The sequence below is a fragment of the Lathyrus oleraceus genome, chromosome 6, assembly GCF_024323335.1.
Source record: "Lathyrus oleraceus cultivar Zhongwan6 chromosome 6, CAAS_Psat_ZW6_1.0, whole genome shotgun sequence".
Classification (NCBI taxonomy): Eukaryota; Viridiplantae; Streptophyta; class Magnoliopsida; order Fabales; family Fabaceae; genus Lathyrus; species Lathyrus oleraceus.
Genome location: NC_066584.1, coordinates 73,396,000 through 73,412,941, shown reverse-complemented (window position 1 = coordinate 73,412,941; position 16,942 = coordinate 73,396,000). Strand labels below are relative to the sequence as shown.

General features: G+C 32.7%; 1 protein-coding gene and 1 pseudogene across 1 annotated transcript; both read right to left on the bottom strand.

Moving 5' to 3' along the window:
* Nucleotides 1-8,233: 8,233 nt before the first annotated feature.
* On the bottom strand, nucleotides 8,234-11,741 carry LOC127092688 (calmodulin calcium-dependent NAD kinase). The gene is made up of 9 exons (XM_051031567.1): nucleotides 11,506-11,741; nucleotides 11,232-11,408; nucleotides 10,919-11,142; nucleotides 10,595-10,656; nucleotides 10,091-10,312; nucleotides 9,863-9,989; nucleotides 9,288-9,610; nucleotides 8,936-9,080; nucleotides 8,234-8,757 (listed from the first exon to the last, which is right to left on the bottom strand). The coding sequence occupies exons 1-9, from the start codon at nucleotides 11,513-11,515 to the stop codon at nucleotides 8,491-8,493; spliced, it is 1,557 nt and encodes a 518-aa protein (XP_050887524.1). The 5' UTR covers nucleotides 11,516-11,741; the 3' UTR covers nucleotides 8,234-8,490.
* A 661-nt stretch (nucleotides 11,742-12,402) lies between these two features.
* On the bottom strand, nucleotides 12,403-15,072 carry LOC127092603 (probable aquaporin NIP7-1; annotated as a pseudogene).
* Between the last annotated feature and the right edge of the window lie 1,870 nt (nucleotides 15,073-16,942).

Sequence of the window (16,942 nt, the reverse complement as noted above, 5' to 3'; positions counted from 1 at the left end):
CATGATTGTATGTGAATCAAGACTTGACTTTTACCAAAACTAAAATGATCTATGAATGAAACAATCACCCTAATCCATTAAATCATAGGGATCATGAGCACATGATAACACATGAACCAAATGGACCAAGATGCATGGATGAATAAAGAATAAATTCCCCCATAAATCATAATGGACTAAGGATAAACAATGGACTAAAAGATCAATGTCTCAATCCAAACATGAATGAATGACCAAAGACCTAGGAATTTGAAAGTACCATATGCTTAGAACCAATGGACTAAGGATGAACAAGTAGAATACATATGTATGAATGCTTTGAACAAAAGATTGAACCAAATGAAATCCCAAACATATGGACATGTAAGTTAAATGAATGATTTTAATGCCCCAAGCAAGTTCAATGATGACATGATGCATGACATGATGATTAATAACCTCCTTCGAGTGAATTAGGATTGACTAGGTTAAAGTTCAAAGCTATGTATCAACCAAGAATCTCAAGCCAAGTGAGAAGTCAACACAAGTAGTGCACCAAACTCATGAGCCACAATTAGGGTTTCTAACACCTTAATGTAAGCCACAAGACTTACAAACTCCAAATCAAGGATTAGGTTTTCAATGTGGCATACCCCTCAAACAAGGCCTTTGAATGAATCAAGATGCTTCACAAGCAAGTCTCCTATGTATGAACCCCCAATTAGGGTTTGATAGCCAAGACAAGGCCTAAAGAACAATCATAAGGCCCCAAAACCATATCATCAGGAAATTAGGGTTTGAAAACCATTAGGAGGGCCATGATGAGCTCTTACTGAATCCATGCTTCAAAGGCCAAGAAATTAGGGTTTCACATCCTCTATCATCAGATGAACAACCAATGTCATACCTTTGATCGTTGATCTACACATAAACCCTAGCTTGCAAGCCAATAGCTTTGAATATACAGTGATCAACTCAATGGATGAATGATGCATATGAACGAAACATGAATGTATACAGATGATTCCTAAGTCAAGGATTGAATGAAAAGCTGAAAAGGGGAGGGCAATTTTTTTGGGTATGACACTCGGCAATCCAGACACAAATTCCATCAAAATGTTGTTCCATTTCCAGCGGCTTCAATCTTTGAATTCTAGCAAGTCAGACACGTATACACAAACTTTGCAATCTCTTTCTTCATTCCAAGCCACTAGAAGATATTTCTTAAATCCTGGTACATCTTTGTAGCACCCGGATGAATCCTCAGACCACTTCGGTGTCCATCTTTAAGAATACTCTTCTTGAGTTCACGTACATCCAGAACATAGATTTTGTCATGGAATTTTATGACACCGTTATCATCAATCTTGAAATCACCACCTCGACATTGATTGATTAAAGCCAAACGATCTCCCAATTCAATATCAATCCTCTGACTTTCTTTAATCTCTTCTAAAACACCACTGATAAGCTTTGACATACCTAGCTTCACACTTTGTGGCGTAACTTCACAAACCAAACTCAAATCTCTAAATTCTTCTATTAGCTCTAACTCTCTAGCCATCAATGTCGACATACGCAACACCTTCTGACTCAGTACATCAGCCACTACATTGGATTTACCTGGATGGTAATTCAAACTAAAATCATAATCCTTTAACAATTCAAGCCATCTCCTCTGCCTCATATTTAACTCATTCTGATCAAATAGGTACTTCAAGTTCTTATGATCACTGAACACTTTAAATCTAGAGCCAAATAGATAATGCCTCTAAATTTTTAAGTGCGAACACAACGACGGCCAACTCTAAGTCATGCATAGTATAATTCTTATCATGAACTCTAAGTTGTCTCAATGCATAAGCCATAACTTGTCCATTATGCATCAATACATCACCCATACCCATCTTAGAAGCATTACAATACACGACAAAAGGTTTGGTTGTACTCGACATAATCAAAACCGGAGCAGTTGTCAACTTTTTCTTGAGTTCTACAAAACTTTTCTCACAATTAACATCCCACACATACGCTTGACCCTTTCGAGTCAACTGAGTCAAAGGCATTGCCAAATTCAAAATACCTTCTATCAATCTGCGATAATAACCAGCTAACCCAAGGAATCTTCTAATATCCATAACAAACTTCGGAGTCTCCCACTGTAACACATTATCAACCTTCGAAGGATCAACCATAATATCACCATTAAAAATTACGTGGCCAAGAAAATTCACTTCTCTTAACCAAAACTCACACTTATATAACTTAGCATATAATTGTTTCTCTTTTAACAACTCCAGCATAATTCTCAGATTCCAAACATGTTCTTCATCAGTCTTCGAATAAATTAGAATGTCGTCAATGAATACCACCACAAACTTATCCAAATATTGATTAAAAGTCCTATTCATATATTCCATAAACACACCTGGCGCATTGGTCACACCAAACAACATCATAGAATACTCGTGGTGACCATATCTTGTTCTGAAAAACAGTCTTCAAAATATCTTCTAGTTTCACTCGAATCTGATGGTAACCTGACCGCAAATCAATTTTACTGAAAACACGAGCACTGACTAATTGATCCATCAAATCATAGATTCTCGGAAGAGGATATTTATTCTTAATTGTCACCTTGTTCAGATGTCAATAGTTAACACACAACCTCATGCTACCATCCTTCTTCTTTACTAACAATATCGGCACACTCCAAGGAGAAACACTTGGTCAAACAAATCTCTTCTCAAGTAACTATTCCAACTATTTCTTCAGCTCGCTCAACTTAGAAGCAGACATTCCATACGGAGCTATAGAAACAGGACTGGTACTGGGTACTAAGTCAATAGTAAACTCAACCTCTCGCTCTAGTGGTAAATCACTAATGTCTTCAGGAAACACTCCCGAAAATTCACACATTGCAGGAAGATCACAAACTACTCCCTTGCCTTTGGCTTCCAACGAAGTTAACATCACAAACACTTATGTCCAATCCTTCACGGACTCTCTCACTTGCTTAGCAGATACAAACATCAACTTTTCACCTCCATCAAACTCATATTCAGATATCTTCAGGAAAACATCAGAAATCACACACCACTTGCATATCACTAGCCGTCACATTTCTCCCCAGTCTACGAGAGGCAAATCTCAATAATACCTGGTCATTCACCCTCAAAGACATCCCAACTGAACCAGGAGACATGAATCTTAAATCCACATCCTCTTTGAATTCAAGAAACTGCGTCAACTTATCAAAACAATTATTAAACACTTGGTTTAACTCCAACCAATTGATTCCAAGAATAACACCCAATTGTTCCAACAAAAGACAAATTGTACACATCCTTCGGAAGCACGTCAGGATACTCAACACACCACTGGCTCACCTATAGCTAAAACATCTCTTTCCCCCTTCACAAGGAAGCTAACAACGAGAACACTTGACTGTCTTCCCTCAAGGATCACACAATTTTGCTAACCGACACCATCCTCAAATCTGACCTTTCTTCGGGCTCAATAAAAACACAATATTTAAAAAACATTGAACTAGCCAATATAACACTCTTGCATGCAACAACATGATATCCAAGCTCTCTACAGTTGGAAAATCCAAGAAAAGCAAACGCTTCTACCCCTACTTGTTTCATTCTCATCCTGCAAATGGAAAACAAAACAAGCGTCGACTGTGCTTTCACACACATGTTACATACTAGGGAACAAACATAATTAAACAACCTGGTCGGACGAACCGACCTTCTCTGATACCACTATGTAACACCCTAAAAACCTGCATGTAATTATCAAACAATTTAGTTAATGAAATACAATCACTTAGGGTGTCACTCATAACAATCATAGCCTGCTCCGTAACACAGGTTACAACAAAATATTTTACTGCATACATTTGGACTTAGGATGTTTACACGATATCCAACTCATTTGAATATCTTCGCAATAGAGTCATAATAAAAAAGTACCAATTTAAAATCTCATAATAGTTTTTATAACAAAATTAAAAGCATCGACTTGTGAGTCTTCTCAAAGTTCTATCACACCAAAACATAAAGCAAATACGAGAGCATGCATTGTCTCTCAAGAAATTTCAACACAAAACAAATAATTTGCTCCCTAGTGTTCCATATCAGATCATAACCAAACCTAACATGAATAAACTAAAAGAAATAGATTCAGGAGCTAACTTTCAATCATAATAATGTCTCCCTCTTGAGTATCTGCACGATTCCCATGTAAAGGCAACATTCAAACAAAATGAGTGAGAATTCATTTCAATAATAACAACATAGAATGTAAAATAGAGTATAACATCTACACAATCATGAACAATAACATATCACATTCTTACTCCCAAATTTTCATCAGCATCACATATAACAACGCCATCGTCACACATAGTCATATTTCACGCATATATTTCATTCATGTTATGCGACTCATGACAATGACAACGACTCATATACATGTGGTACCAATTTAACATTTGGTTCTTCTTAGGAACCCGATTACCCCTTTAGGATCCCGAACTCCCCCTTCTAATTTACAAATCATTCTTTCACCCCCCTTCAGACCTATGACTTATCTCCTTCAACATAATAACAATGAATGTATGACATGATAGTAATGCAATTAACACTACAATTATAATAATATTTAGTGATCCATAATCGATCCCAGAATTGAAACCATGCGTAACATAATACACTCTTTTGGACTACCATCAATATAATCAAACACCCCACCCCAATCATCCACAACATATCAAATAATTTGTCAATCCAAACCTCGTCCATATTCGTTACATCATACACTTCTTTTCCACCTGCTACCAACCTCTGATAAAATAGTTAAAAATAATTTATATCTGAAACAACATTATATCCCTCTATATCACTTTCCTAACATTTTGAACCCCACCCCAAAATGATTTACGAGTTGAAAATTATGATGAAAATCGTGCACGAAGGCGTTACCAAAAAGTTGTTGTTTTTTTTCCTGAAATTTTCAGCACGATTTTCATATTCTCCAACCCCAAAAACGTCCAGAAATCATCACCAAAAATATTTTACCCCTGAAAAAAAGTTATATCCCTCTTTTTTCAGATACCTTACACTTCAAACCCCATCCCAAAATGATTTAAGAGTTGAAAGTTATGATCAAAACCGTGCACGAAGACGTTAACAAAAAGTTGTTATTTTTCTGAAATTTCCAACACGATTTTCATCTTCTCTAATCCCAAAAATATCCACGAAATCATCACCAAAAATATTTTACCCCTGAAATAAAGTTATAGACATCTGTTTCACCTACCTAACACTTTAAACCCGATCCTAAATTTATTTAAGAGTTGAAAGTTATGATCAAAACTGTGCATGAATGCGTTACCAAAAAGTTGTTGTTTTTATGAGATTTCCAACACGATTTTCATCTTCTCCAACCCCAAAAACGTGTATGAAATCATGACCAAAAATATTTTTGGTTTTAAATTCAGTCATAAACATACTTATATCAATCACTATTTATATTCATATAATCATGAATCTATATACTATATCAATCTCTAAAACCTTCAAACATCATCAATGGTGAACATACATGGATACTTTAAAATAGAAATTTCATTCAACAAATATCAACATTCATCATCAATCTAAAAGAATTAAACATTCCTCTACCCTTCCATTCATATTCTTATTATTGAACCAAATTCCCACTCTTACCTTGTAATTTCAGAAAAATCCAAATTTTTGGCTATGATTTCTCTTCCCTAGAGTCCTCCTTAGATTTTCATTGCTTTTCTCTTCTCTTGCATCCTTTTCTCCATTTCCAAAAGTTTCACCTCACTTCTCTCCTCATAAATCAAAAACCTAATTTCTATCTTTCTAATATTCCATTAAGGTTCAATTTATTACTAACTTATATTATTTATTTTAATTCTCCACAATTTGCACTTTCCACCCCAAACTCATTATTTCATTTTATTTTATTATTTCATTTAAATAATAACACTAAAATATTATTTAATCAATTAAATAATTCTAAATAAATCTACCAACCTCTAATCACTCGTCACACTCTCTATCTAAGGGTGACTCACCCCAGTTGCCCTAACACATCTCAAATATCACACAAATAATAATTAGATACACACATAAAATTATAATTAATTAATATAAATAATTTCTAGAAAAATGAGGTGTTACAAGCGGTCACAGCAGACCTCTGATTTTTGTACTAAGCACGTCATTTCGTGCGTAACTTGAGTTATATGACTCTGATTGAGGCGCGGTTTGAAGCGTTAGAAATGTGACGCATATGAGTATCTTATGGTTATGTCCTAGGATGTTTTAATTCTGTGAATGAAGTCATTTTACTCGAGTGTTGTGAATATTTTTGACTTTACCGATTACTTGATTTTGTTTAATGAATATTGATGAGAAAACCATTTAAATTTCAATTATAATGATGAGTTTTTATGATGAATGCCTCATGAGAAGGGAAAATGTTGGGTTGTGTCAAGACGTTGGTTCATAGAGGAACCAACGTGTGGCCTTATATTAGCGATGTTCATGCCGAATTTTAGGTTCAAAGAGGAACCGATAACGAGAATTAGAGTTGGAGGTTTAAGACAAGTATTCCATTTTTTGTTGCATTCATGCATCATGTATATCAGAGATAGGTTGAGTACTTCGATCTAGTGACAGGTCTCAGGTTCTGAGATGAAACATGTGATGAGTCTGATGGTGACAGACTTCAGTCAAGTGACGAGTCTCATTCTTAGAGGTAGAACCTATGACGTGTTTGATGGTTCAGAGATGGAACTAGTGACGAGTGGATTAATCATTAACATACCTCTGATATCCAAAAACCTTGGTGCCACATGCATTGAGGTATAGGAGATGAGATATATTGCATACATAACCGCACTTGTAGTTGATTTTTGTTCTAGATGATTTATGTGATTGATGAGTGATATTATTTACATTATCCTTGTTATTTTATGCACCGTACATATATGAATGTATTTATCACCTCTGTTTGTTTGTCTGTGTTGTTCTTTACGTTTGTGGTACAAATACTCAGGTAGAGGAGCTTTAGTTGTTGTTGTATTTTGGAAGATGGTATAGTGGTCTTCTTCGTTATTTATTGCTTTTAAGTTTATTTAAGTTTTCTGTGTGTCGCTCCTATAGTGTAACACTGGAACAAGTTACCTTTCTATTTTTGTGTTTTGAGAGTTGTTGAATATTTCTTTTATAAGTTGAATTGGAGTTGATTTTTATGCATGAGACAAATGAAATTGAGTTGTTACTATTTATTTCGATGTTATAATATGATAATTGAGAAAGATGTTTATACCGATAAAATGTGACACTCTGTTGTTAAGTGAATTATCGGCATGTTTTTATAAATTAAGTGTTTGGGGTTTAGGGTGTTACAAAGATTACCCCATTTATAAATACATGTTCATGTCATACGTTGTTCGATGTGAGACTCTTAACACTCCTCCTCATGCATAGGACTAGACAACTGAAGTATGAAAATAAATGATGGATGATCCGATAACAGAAATCTAATAGCAGGTGACCCACCAAATCATAAACTAGACTCTAATACTCCATTTGTCTCACAATATGTGTATTTTTTTTTTATTTGTCTCAAATTATTTGTCCCTTTAAAATACCAATATGATATTTATTATTTTTTTTCCTTACTTTACTTATTCTTATTTATTGTATTTTGAATTATGTATGTACTTCACTACCTATTTCTAATAAGGTTATTTTACTAAGTGACACTTATTTTATCATTGAAATCAACATAATTAATCATTATCTTAAAAAATATGACAATCTCAAAGAATATACCTATTTCGAAATGGAGAGTATCATATTAAAATATCAAATCTACCCATGATCCGACTTTATTATCATTAATTAATTAATTAATTCAATTCAATACCCCTTACGAGTTGTCTATTTATACAGAATAATAACTAATGCTAAATAAAACTCCCTCCCTATAATGTGGACATAATTAACCCAGTAATTATGTGTGAGTAGATTCTAACATAAGCTTTGCACAGATTGGTTCTATAAGCTACCATGATACCCTATAAAAGCAAGTTACAAACAAAACTAATCGACATATCATAAGCTATTTTTAAAATCTATTTTAAATACATACAAAAATGTTTGTCATCATAAGATAAAACTTATATGCACATAATACGATGAGATTTAAGAGGAAGTGTTGTCTCACATCCATGAAGCTAGCTCACTATTTAAGGGCTGCATTTAGGTCAAATGCTATGATTGTTGCTCAATTTCAAGAGTTTGACTATATGATGTTTTTTTGTACATTTAGATTTATCACATTAACACAACAATGATAAAAAAAAATTCTAGTTTTAAGTTTCAAAAACCTATGAAAGCTCATGGATGATATCCATCTTATGAACCTAATCTTAAGTGCTAAGTTTGAAAATATTCAATATCACTGCTCCAATGTCAAGGGAGCATTCTGGCATGAAAATCTCTCAACCTTTTGAATTGAATACTTGAGCTCCTGTTGGATGTTCAACCTTGAAGGAGATAACACAATGTCTTTCCATATAGATCCTGCTTCACATGTTGGGTTAGGGTGCTTGTAAAGTTCATATATAGAATCAGCATCTTCATTCAACCTAGCAACTCTCTTTAAACAATCAATTTCATCTGGATCAACTAGCAATGTCTTGTCTCTATCTTTCCATCCTATCAACTTTACAAAAGTAATCTCGTAAGTACTAGGTTATCATGTCGGACTTTTATAAAAGAAAATCAGAAATAGATGAGTTGGGTCTCAAACACTCAAGGGTAAGAGAGCGGAGACATGACTAACCATATATTTGATCATAATAGAAAGATTAAGAAAGAAGGTCAAGGAAAATGTGTGTTACTTTGGGTGGGCCTTCTAAAGCATTTGTGCTGTATAGCCTTGCATTATCTACTAGTTGGCAATAAGTCATAAATGCATCTGCAAATCTCTTGTGTGATTTCAGTTGTGACTTCACTCTTACTGCTCTTCTACACATGATAGCTCTCCTGTTATGCATTCAAAGTTTTCTGTTAGTATAGTCCATTTTCACTAGAAGAATCACAACTCGAATCGTTCAAGAAAATCCGAATTCAAATCTAACTGAAACAATCTTTGACCATACTTAACTTACCTTTCGACCGAGAACGAGATGGTTAAGAACAAAATAAATGTGAAATATGAAGGCTAATAATAATGAAGTGAATCTAATCTACCTTATGCCTCTAATAACAGCAAGGTAAGCATCACATACTACTCCAACAAGCTCTATTCTATATGGTTTCCTCTTTTTGCCGCCAATTTGTTCAGGTTCTTCATTTTCAATTCTTTCCCAATAACTCTCTGTTGTTGTTCCATCACCATTCACTTTGTAACCAGCTCCCATTCGGTAACGACGTCGGTGAACATTCCTAGCCATTGTTATTGTTTGCACAACAAATGGTACCCAAGAGAATGTTCCATCCATAATCACGTCTCTCCCTTCATTCAATGCTGTTACCAGGAGCGATGAGGCCGCATCTGTTGACGATTGGTGTACCTGTTCCCAACAACAACTTTATCATATAGTAACTACGTGAAATCCAGATACAACATAACACATTGTGTTATTGACTCTATTTGAGGGCGTGCAAGACATACTGTTTGTTATGGTTAAACCATAACAAAATAAACCCTTATTTGTTTTCTACACTTATATCATTGTAAATCTTCACGGAGCCTCCGTAAACTTAAAACGACTTTGAGATAGGTGAAAACAAAACACAAAAAAGCAAAGTCTCAATCTTCTCACCAATTCAGCCATTCGAATCATGTCATGATGACCTCTTGAGCTAAGGGCTCTATAGATAACATCTGATTCTTTGAATGCATCTGCCTCAATGATAACAGCATTGTTAGCTGCTCCTACCCAAAAAGGCCTGTTCAAATTCCATTCATAAAAGAAACAACAACATTAAGTTTTGTTTATTTGTTAATGATTCATTTTTGTTCAACAAATATATATGATAATTTCTCTTACTCTTTGAGAATGTCTTTAAGGACGGTGCTCTTCCCTGCTCCCATACCACCACCCATGAAAAGGAGGACAGGACTCCTATCACTGTGAGCCACCGGAGCCATAACCTCTGTGCATCGGTTGTCATCATTCGATACAAGTCCCATTGCTCTCATCTCTTCTACTAATGTATTGAAAACTCTAGCCACCTTCAAATTCTTTGTTACCCTTTCAACCCTTTGATCCCTGTACAAATAATTGTATAAGTGATTGACCTCAAGTGGTTAATGAGCTTCAGCTAGAGACAAATTATTTAGGAAAATCCGAGTTCAAATCCTGACTAGAAAAATCTTTAGCTAGATTTTACTTATCTTCTAATCGAACTTCAAATTATAAGAGTATTACTCCCCTAGAACGGGAAAGTTAAGATCACAAATATCATTTTTATAAGATGATCCTCATATATTTAGTTCAAAATTGATTTGATTATATTTATTTTTAGAGAATAATGTGCAATAGTAAACACACCTAGTTGCTGCCATAACTATGTGTTTGAACTTCTTTTTTGGCTCAGTGTCAGAGCTCAAGACCTGCAATGCCACAAACAAGAAAATTGTTTTACCTAGCATACTCTATTATACAACCATTTCAATTAATGTAATTTATATGAACAGGACAATAAAGGGCCGGTATGAGTCCGCAAATACTAATTTAACTGGCAGAAGCCGATATTGCTAAGTTGAACGTCATCATCAAAGTTCGAACTCTGATACTCACGGTTATGTGTGTGACTTTCTAATGATTATTACCATTTCGTTCCAGAAAAAGAAAGAAAAAGCCAGTATGATATACCTGACTTATCAATAAATCACCAAGGCTCCAATGGAATGCAAAGTAACTAAGAATACATCTCTCAAACTCCTCCACAAGCTTAACAAAAAGTGAATCAGCATTTTGTTCATTTTCAAAGAAAGCATAGATATCATCTTCACATCCATCAGATTTTCTTATGTATTCAGAAGCCAATTTACATAAATTAGGACAGTTCCTTTTATCTCTGAACCCCATTTGTCTAGCTGCAACAAATCAAACATTCTATATCATAGATCCATTTAAAATAAATCACATACATGAATTAATCACTTATATTAAATTAATTACGTACCTACGTAATGAGAGAATCTCTCAAGTTTGGGAGTTTGGCCCGACTTTGATAATCTCAAACGCGGAATGATCTTTCGATCTCGAAACTTTTTTAGGCGATAATGCATTGCTGCAGCAATCATCAACCCAATGGAAGAGGCCACCAAGATCTGTGTGACACTAGGCTTGCCATTATACTCTGCATATGATGTATTACTTTGCATGAGCAATATCTATAACATTACCTATATGAATAATAAAAATTCCATAAAAACAATGATTTCATTTCATTTTACCTTTCTGCATTTCGATTAGAAATCAAAGACAGCTAGATAGAGACCACCGGAGCTATAAGAAAATGTGGTGGATCACTCTGTTGTGTGTCTCATTGGTTTCCGAAGAATTTGATTTTCTTGTTAGCATGTTGAAGGAAATTCATAACACGTGGATGTGCTTACGGTTTTGCTTGTACAACATATTAATTGATCTCATTTTAAGAAATTTATTACTTTTTGTTAGTAATGTATTTAAATTTATTTGATTTTAGTTTTTTTAACCAATGAAATGCTATATTGTAAAGTAAAAGAAAAAGATAATTACACTAGGGTTAGACCCGACCCATGCAAGAGAAAGGAAAAAAAACCAATGAGAAAATAAAAATAGAAGCAAATAAAAAAGAATAAAATTAAATAAATTCGAATATCCCATCTATATTATTTTGAAGATCGTTTTCATGTCGAAGTGTTCGATAGACAATGACAAAATCCTCTCCCAAGTTGAATGCATCCGTCAATCTCGACTAGCACTTCTAGCATGGCTAGTCAGTTTCTTCTTCTTTATTTTTGAGACGAGTGATTGATCTCCCTCTTTCATGTTTGTCCAAAATGGCCTTAACGTTGGCCTCCATAGGCCTAACTTCGTGTCACCTCTATCAGAGTACATTCGATAGACATAAAAGTCCCCCAAATCACATGGTATCTAATATTCAATTATTTTCAATTCGATTATCCTTCATTTGACTACATGAAACTTGACTAAACCTTCATTTGAATGCATGCAATTTTTCGGCTAATAACTTAAAAATTTTGTAAACAAGTAGAAATTATTTATGATATCATAATAATTATACCATGATTGAAATCATGTAAACTAGTAATTTTTTGGGTACAAACCTTATAACAAAGTCTACCAATTACATCCACAACTTATCAATAAACACCATCTGAATTTGCCTCTCTTCTTAAGACATATCTTTGTCTTAACCCTGTCACATAACAAACTCCAATTTTTCTCTACAAGCAAAATCATGGGCCCACATCTCCCAAAGGAAAAAAGGTACAATTAATATAAGCAATGATTGCTATTGATTCAGAGGTTTAATTCTTTGGTTTGGTCTAAAACCAAGGTATTTCTTGTTCATGTCCTAACTTGCACAAAAGGGTATTGGATGACCAACTTCACTCATGTTTGGGGAATCGCAATGTTGGTCTTGAAGACGTAGGAAACGAAACATCTGTGCTCCTGCCACAGCTCCTAAATTTGGGGCTAGAATGTATATCCATATGTCCTTAAATTTCCATGACATAATTGCAGGACCTAGTGATCTTGCTGGATTCATTGATCCGCCTGAAACAGGTCTACAACAAAAATCAAAATTACTTTTGTTATTAGATTAAAGTGTCATGTTTAAGAGTAAGTTATAGAACTAATCAATGCAATGAACATGAAAGTTTAGTCATGTTTAAAAGTAATTTATAGAATTAATCAATGCAATCAACATGAAATTTTAGTCACTATTCCCTTAGGTCACTTCTATAAGATATGAAGCACAAACACCTTTAAGAATAAGTCTTTTGTGGTATCTAATATTTGTACGATATGTGGTAAATGCGTCGGTGTGTCTGACACTTGTACGATATGTGTTAAAAAAGTTAAATAAATATTCTCAATCTTTTTTCTCTTTACATCAAAATTCCCAACATCCATATATCACTCCCATTGTTTAACAATTTAGAGAATTGTTTCTTTGCTTCAAAGCAACTCATGCAATTTTTAGATAAATTTCACACATATCTAAAAAGGTTAAGCATATATTGAAACAATGACATCGGTAAAGAATCAAAGACATTAATTTTAACAAAAATATTTTAACTCCTTTAAAATCTATTGTTTACAATTTAATATCAATATATATATATATATATATATATATATATATATATATATATATATATATATATATATATATATATATATGAATGTTTGAGTGTTAGTGTCGTGTTCTAATATCTATATCGAAAATGTTTGAGTCTTAATGAACATATAACTAATATATATAATTTATTGAATAATTAATATATCTGATTAATTATTCATTTGAAAATAAAATATTTATTATATAATAACTATATTTAATAGATTATGTATTAAGTGGTATAAAGAATTTTAAAGAGATCTCTAATCAAATTTCAGAATTAAAACTATACTATTATGTTTGATTATTTCCTAAAACAATATTTGCACAAGTATTTATATGATAAAATATGCAAGTGGATACCCTGTGATTAGTACAGCAAGCCCAATTGCAATTCCAGCAACAAAACCAGATAAATGTCCCACCTGCACAATATTTATATGTTCATTACTCCTATTAAGGAACATAAATATGTAATTATTCTTCCTTAATTATTACTTACTGATACAGATTGAGGTTCAGATGTCAAAGCTGTAACCAAAAACATGATGATGAATGATGCAATAAGCTCCACCCAGAACGCAGAGTTACAACCTTGGAGTGGTTGAGTCATCATAACATCTGATTTTATGCCATACACAAGACTACCAATATATGTTGCCATCAAAGAACCTATTGTTTGTGCTATTATGTAAATTGGAACCTGTTCAATAAACAATAAGTTGGTATATATGATCTATATAAGCACCGACACAGACACAAACACCAGACATGACACTGACACATCGACACTAGTAATAATTTTAAAAAATAAATGAATTTGAGATAATCACGATGTTGGTGTAGTCTGACTCTCTGACAGGGATACTGAGATGTCTTTTTTAAGAGGTGTATCTAATTAATTATACTATTTTGTTGTTTTATATTAACTACCTTGAACCATGGAAATTGACCAATTGTTGCAAAGGCTATTGTGATAGCTGGATTAACATGTGCACAAGAAATTTGGCCAATAGAGAAAATTATCACAACCACCGTTAATCCTGCTGTAGTTGCATACTCTAGAAGACCCACTGCATTGTTTTGGTGTTGTGTGCTTGCAATGATTCCACATACACAAAACATCAATATGAAAGTACCTAACACCTCTGCCATTACCTATATTCATAAAAAATTTAATAAAAAAAAAGTGATTTTGTGTTGTATGATGAAGAATAAATCACTCTATATAAACTTAGAAGTGTCCAATATACTATTACCATGCGAGCGAAATTTCGGTCAATTTTGTTGGATAAGAAATGAAGAAGATAAGAGTTTTTGGCCAAAAGATATGGATGCTTTGATGTAATTGAAGCTCTATAACCAATCTCTTTATCATCCCCAGATAAGCCACTACTTGATGCATAATTTGAAGCTTGAGGTGATGATGATGATTGCTTTTCAAATATGTCTTTCATGATCAAAAATATTTCATTAACTTTAGTCTTTAATGAGATCTCATATTTATATAAAAGAAAAAGTTTGTGTTATCCTCGGTTACATGGAACTGTCATGATGCAACAATCCATGGGGTAAGTTTTACTATGGTTGGAACTTTTTGTTGCTCACACGTATTTGGCTTGTGAAGGTGTTTTAAGAATGGCTTCAACACACGATTCATGTGTTGTTTGAAGTGAGATAGGGTCATAGGGAAGATCAATTTGTGTTTATTAACTGCTCCAACTTAGAAAGTTAACTAATACTTTCCAACAAATGTTAAATTGCTCTTACTTTCTACTTGTTCTTGACAATGTAGAATCCAAACTAAAAAATCAAGATCCCAACCACTTCCTTGCAATGTTATGTATGATTGTTCAACCTTATCTTCTCCCACCTTTCAATTTTTCTATTTTCTTTTTAGTTCTATTTTCTATTAGAAGGAATTGAATTAGGTACATATGAGCTTGCAACACTTACACACGTTGCACACTGTTTGCACTAAAATTAATTAAAAAAAATTTATAGTCGAATAAAGATTTAGCTGATGTCCTAATAGATGAATGAGGGCCAGTTGAACTAAGGGTAACCAAATACAAGTGAATTGAATCTGTTGAAGTATAGGTTCTTAATTAACTTTGTTAGAGAAATTTTCTATAACCAACTCACTTAACTAGGCCTATATTAATCCTAGCCTTTAAAGATATTGAGAATTAATTGGAAATTATTTTAGTTTTAATCTTCTCAAATTTCTCATAGTAGTATCGCACATTCTTTTAATTTTTTTTGCCATGTATAACTCACCTCTTCTACTCTAATCTCTCCTCCCTTATGATCTTTATTTTTCATCTTCTCATTTGTATGTTAGTATTTTCTCTTTCAATTACATTTTTACTGCACATTTCTTCTCTAATTTTGCATCTTTTATGTTCTTTAGTTTTCATCTTCTCTAATCTCCCCTCTCATCCGTTTTTCTTTTTTATTATAATATTTTTTATATTATTTTATGCTACTATTTTATGTTTTTTATTTTATTTTTATCTAATTTTATTTTTGTATATTGAATGAGAAATTTTTGTATAAATATGATGAGTTTTATTGTTATTTAGTAATGTATGAATGAGTAAACATAAACTTAAATTATTTTTTATAGATGTATGTATGACTCAATAAAAATATTATAAAAAACATAATCAATTCAAACCGTATTGGTTTGGTTTGCTTTCTAAAAGTCAACCGAAACAAATTGGACCGCATACTTTTTCTCTTTTTGGTAGACTATAATATCCATGCTTGGAAGGAAAGTGTGATCAACTAGAATGTCACACCAATGTCCAAAAGATACTTGATTTGTTCATTGTCGGAAGCAACTTATCAATTATCTATTCATTAAAATAAAATTATCATTAAATTTTTTAATATATCATTTTTTTAAAATTGTACTAACAAAAGGACATATTTATAATTAACAAATGCTAAAAAATTCAAATTACTTTTTTTTGTTATTTCATTCATTTCCCAGTTTTTATTTTTAACTTTCTCACTCTTCCTATTCTTCTCTTAATTTAAATTTCAAAAAATTTCCATATTTATTTTTCTCACACTACCTCATTTCTCATTTTAATTTTTTCACTCTCCAAATTTATATGATTATTACACATTTTATAATTAATTAACTCATTTTAAATTGACATGTGTATCTAAATATATTTTATATTGTATTAAATTGGATAACACTCAATAACAATGCACACAACTAACTTTTCATTTCACGTGTCACTATCAGAAAAATATCTATTTTATTTTAATCAACAATTATCTTTATTTGAGAAACAATTTTTTTATTTTTAAATATGATTTTTTTTCATCTCATGGGTATCTTTTTTCTATATGATTATTTAATACAATCGAGTTTATATAATCATTGTCTATTTTACAATTAAAAAACACGTTATAAATTGATATTTGTATCTAAAAATGTTTTATATTGTATCAAATTAAATATCACTCAATAATGGTGCACACCAGAGCCGTCTCAAGTTTTTAGAGACCCTGTGTAGGTT

What these genes read in the sequence shown, in the direction of transcription:
- LOC127092688 (XM_051031567.1), bottom strand. An exon ending in GTGATTTATTGATAAGTCAG is followed by an intron (nt 10,657 to 10,918) that starts GTATATCATACT and finishes GTGGCATTGCAG; the next exon opens with GTCTTGAGCTCTGACACTGA. An exon ending in TGATTCGAATGGCTGAATTG is followed by an intron (nt 9,611 to 9,862) that starts GTGAGAAGATTG and finishes TGTTGGGAACAG; the next exon opens with GTACACCAATCGTCAACAGA.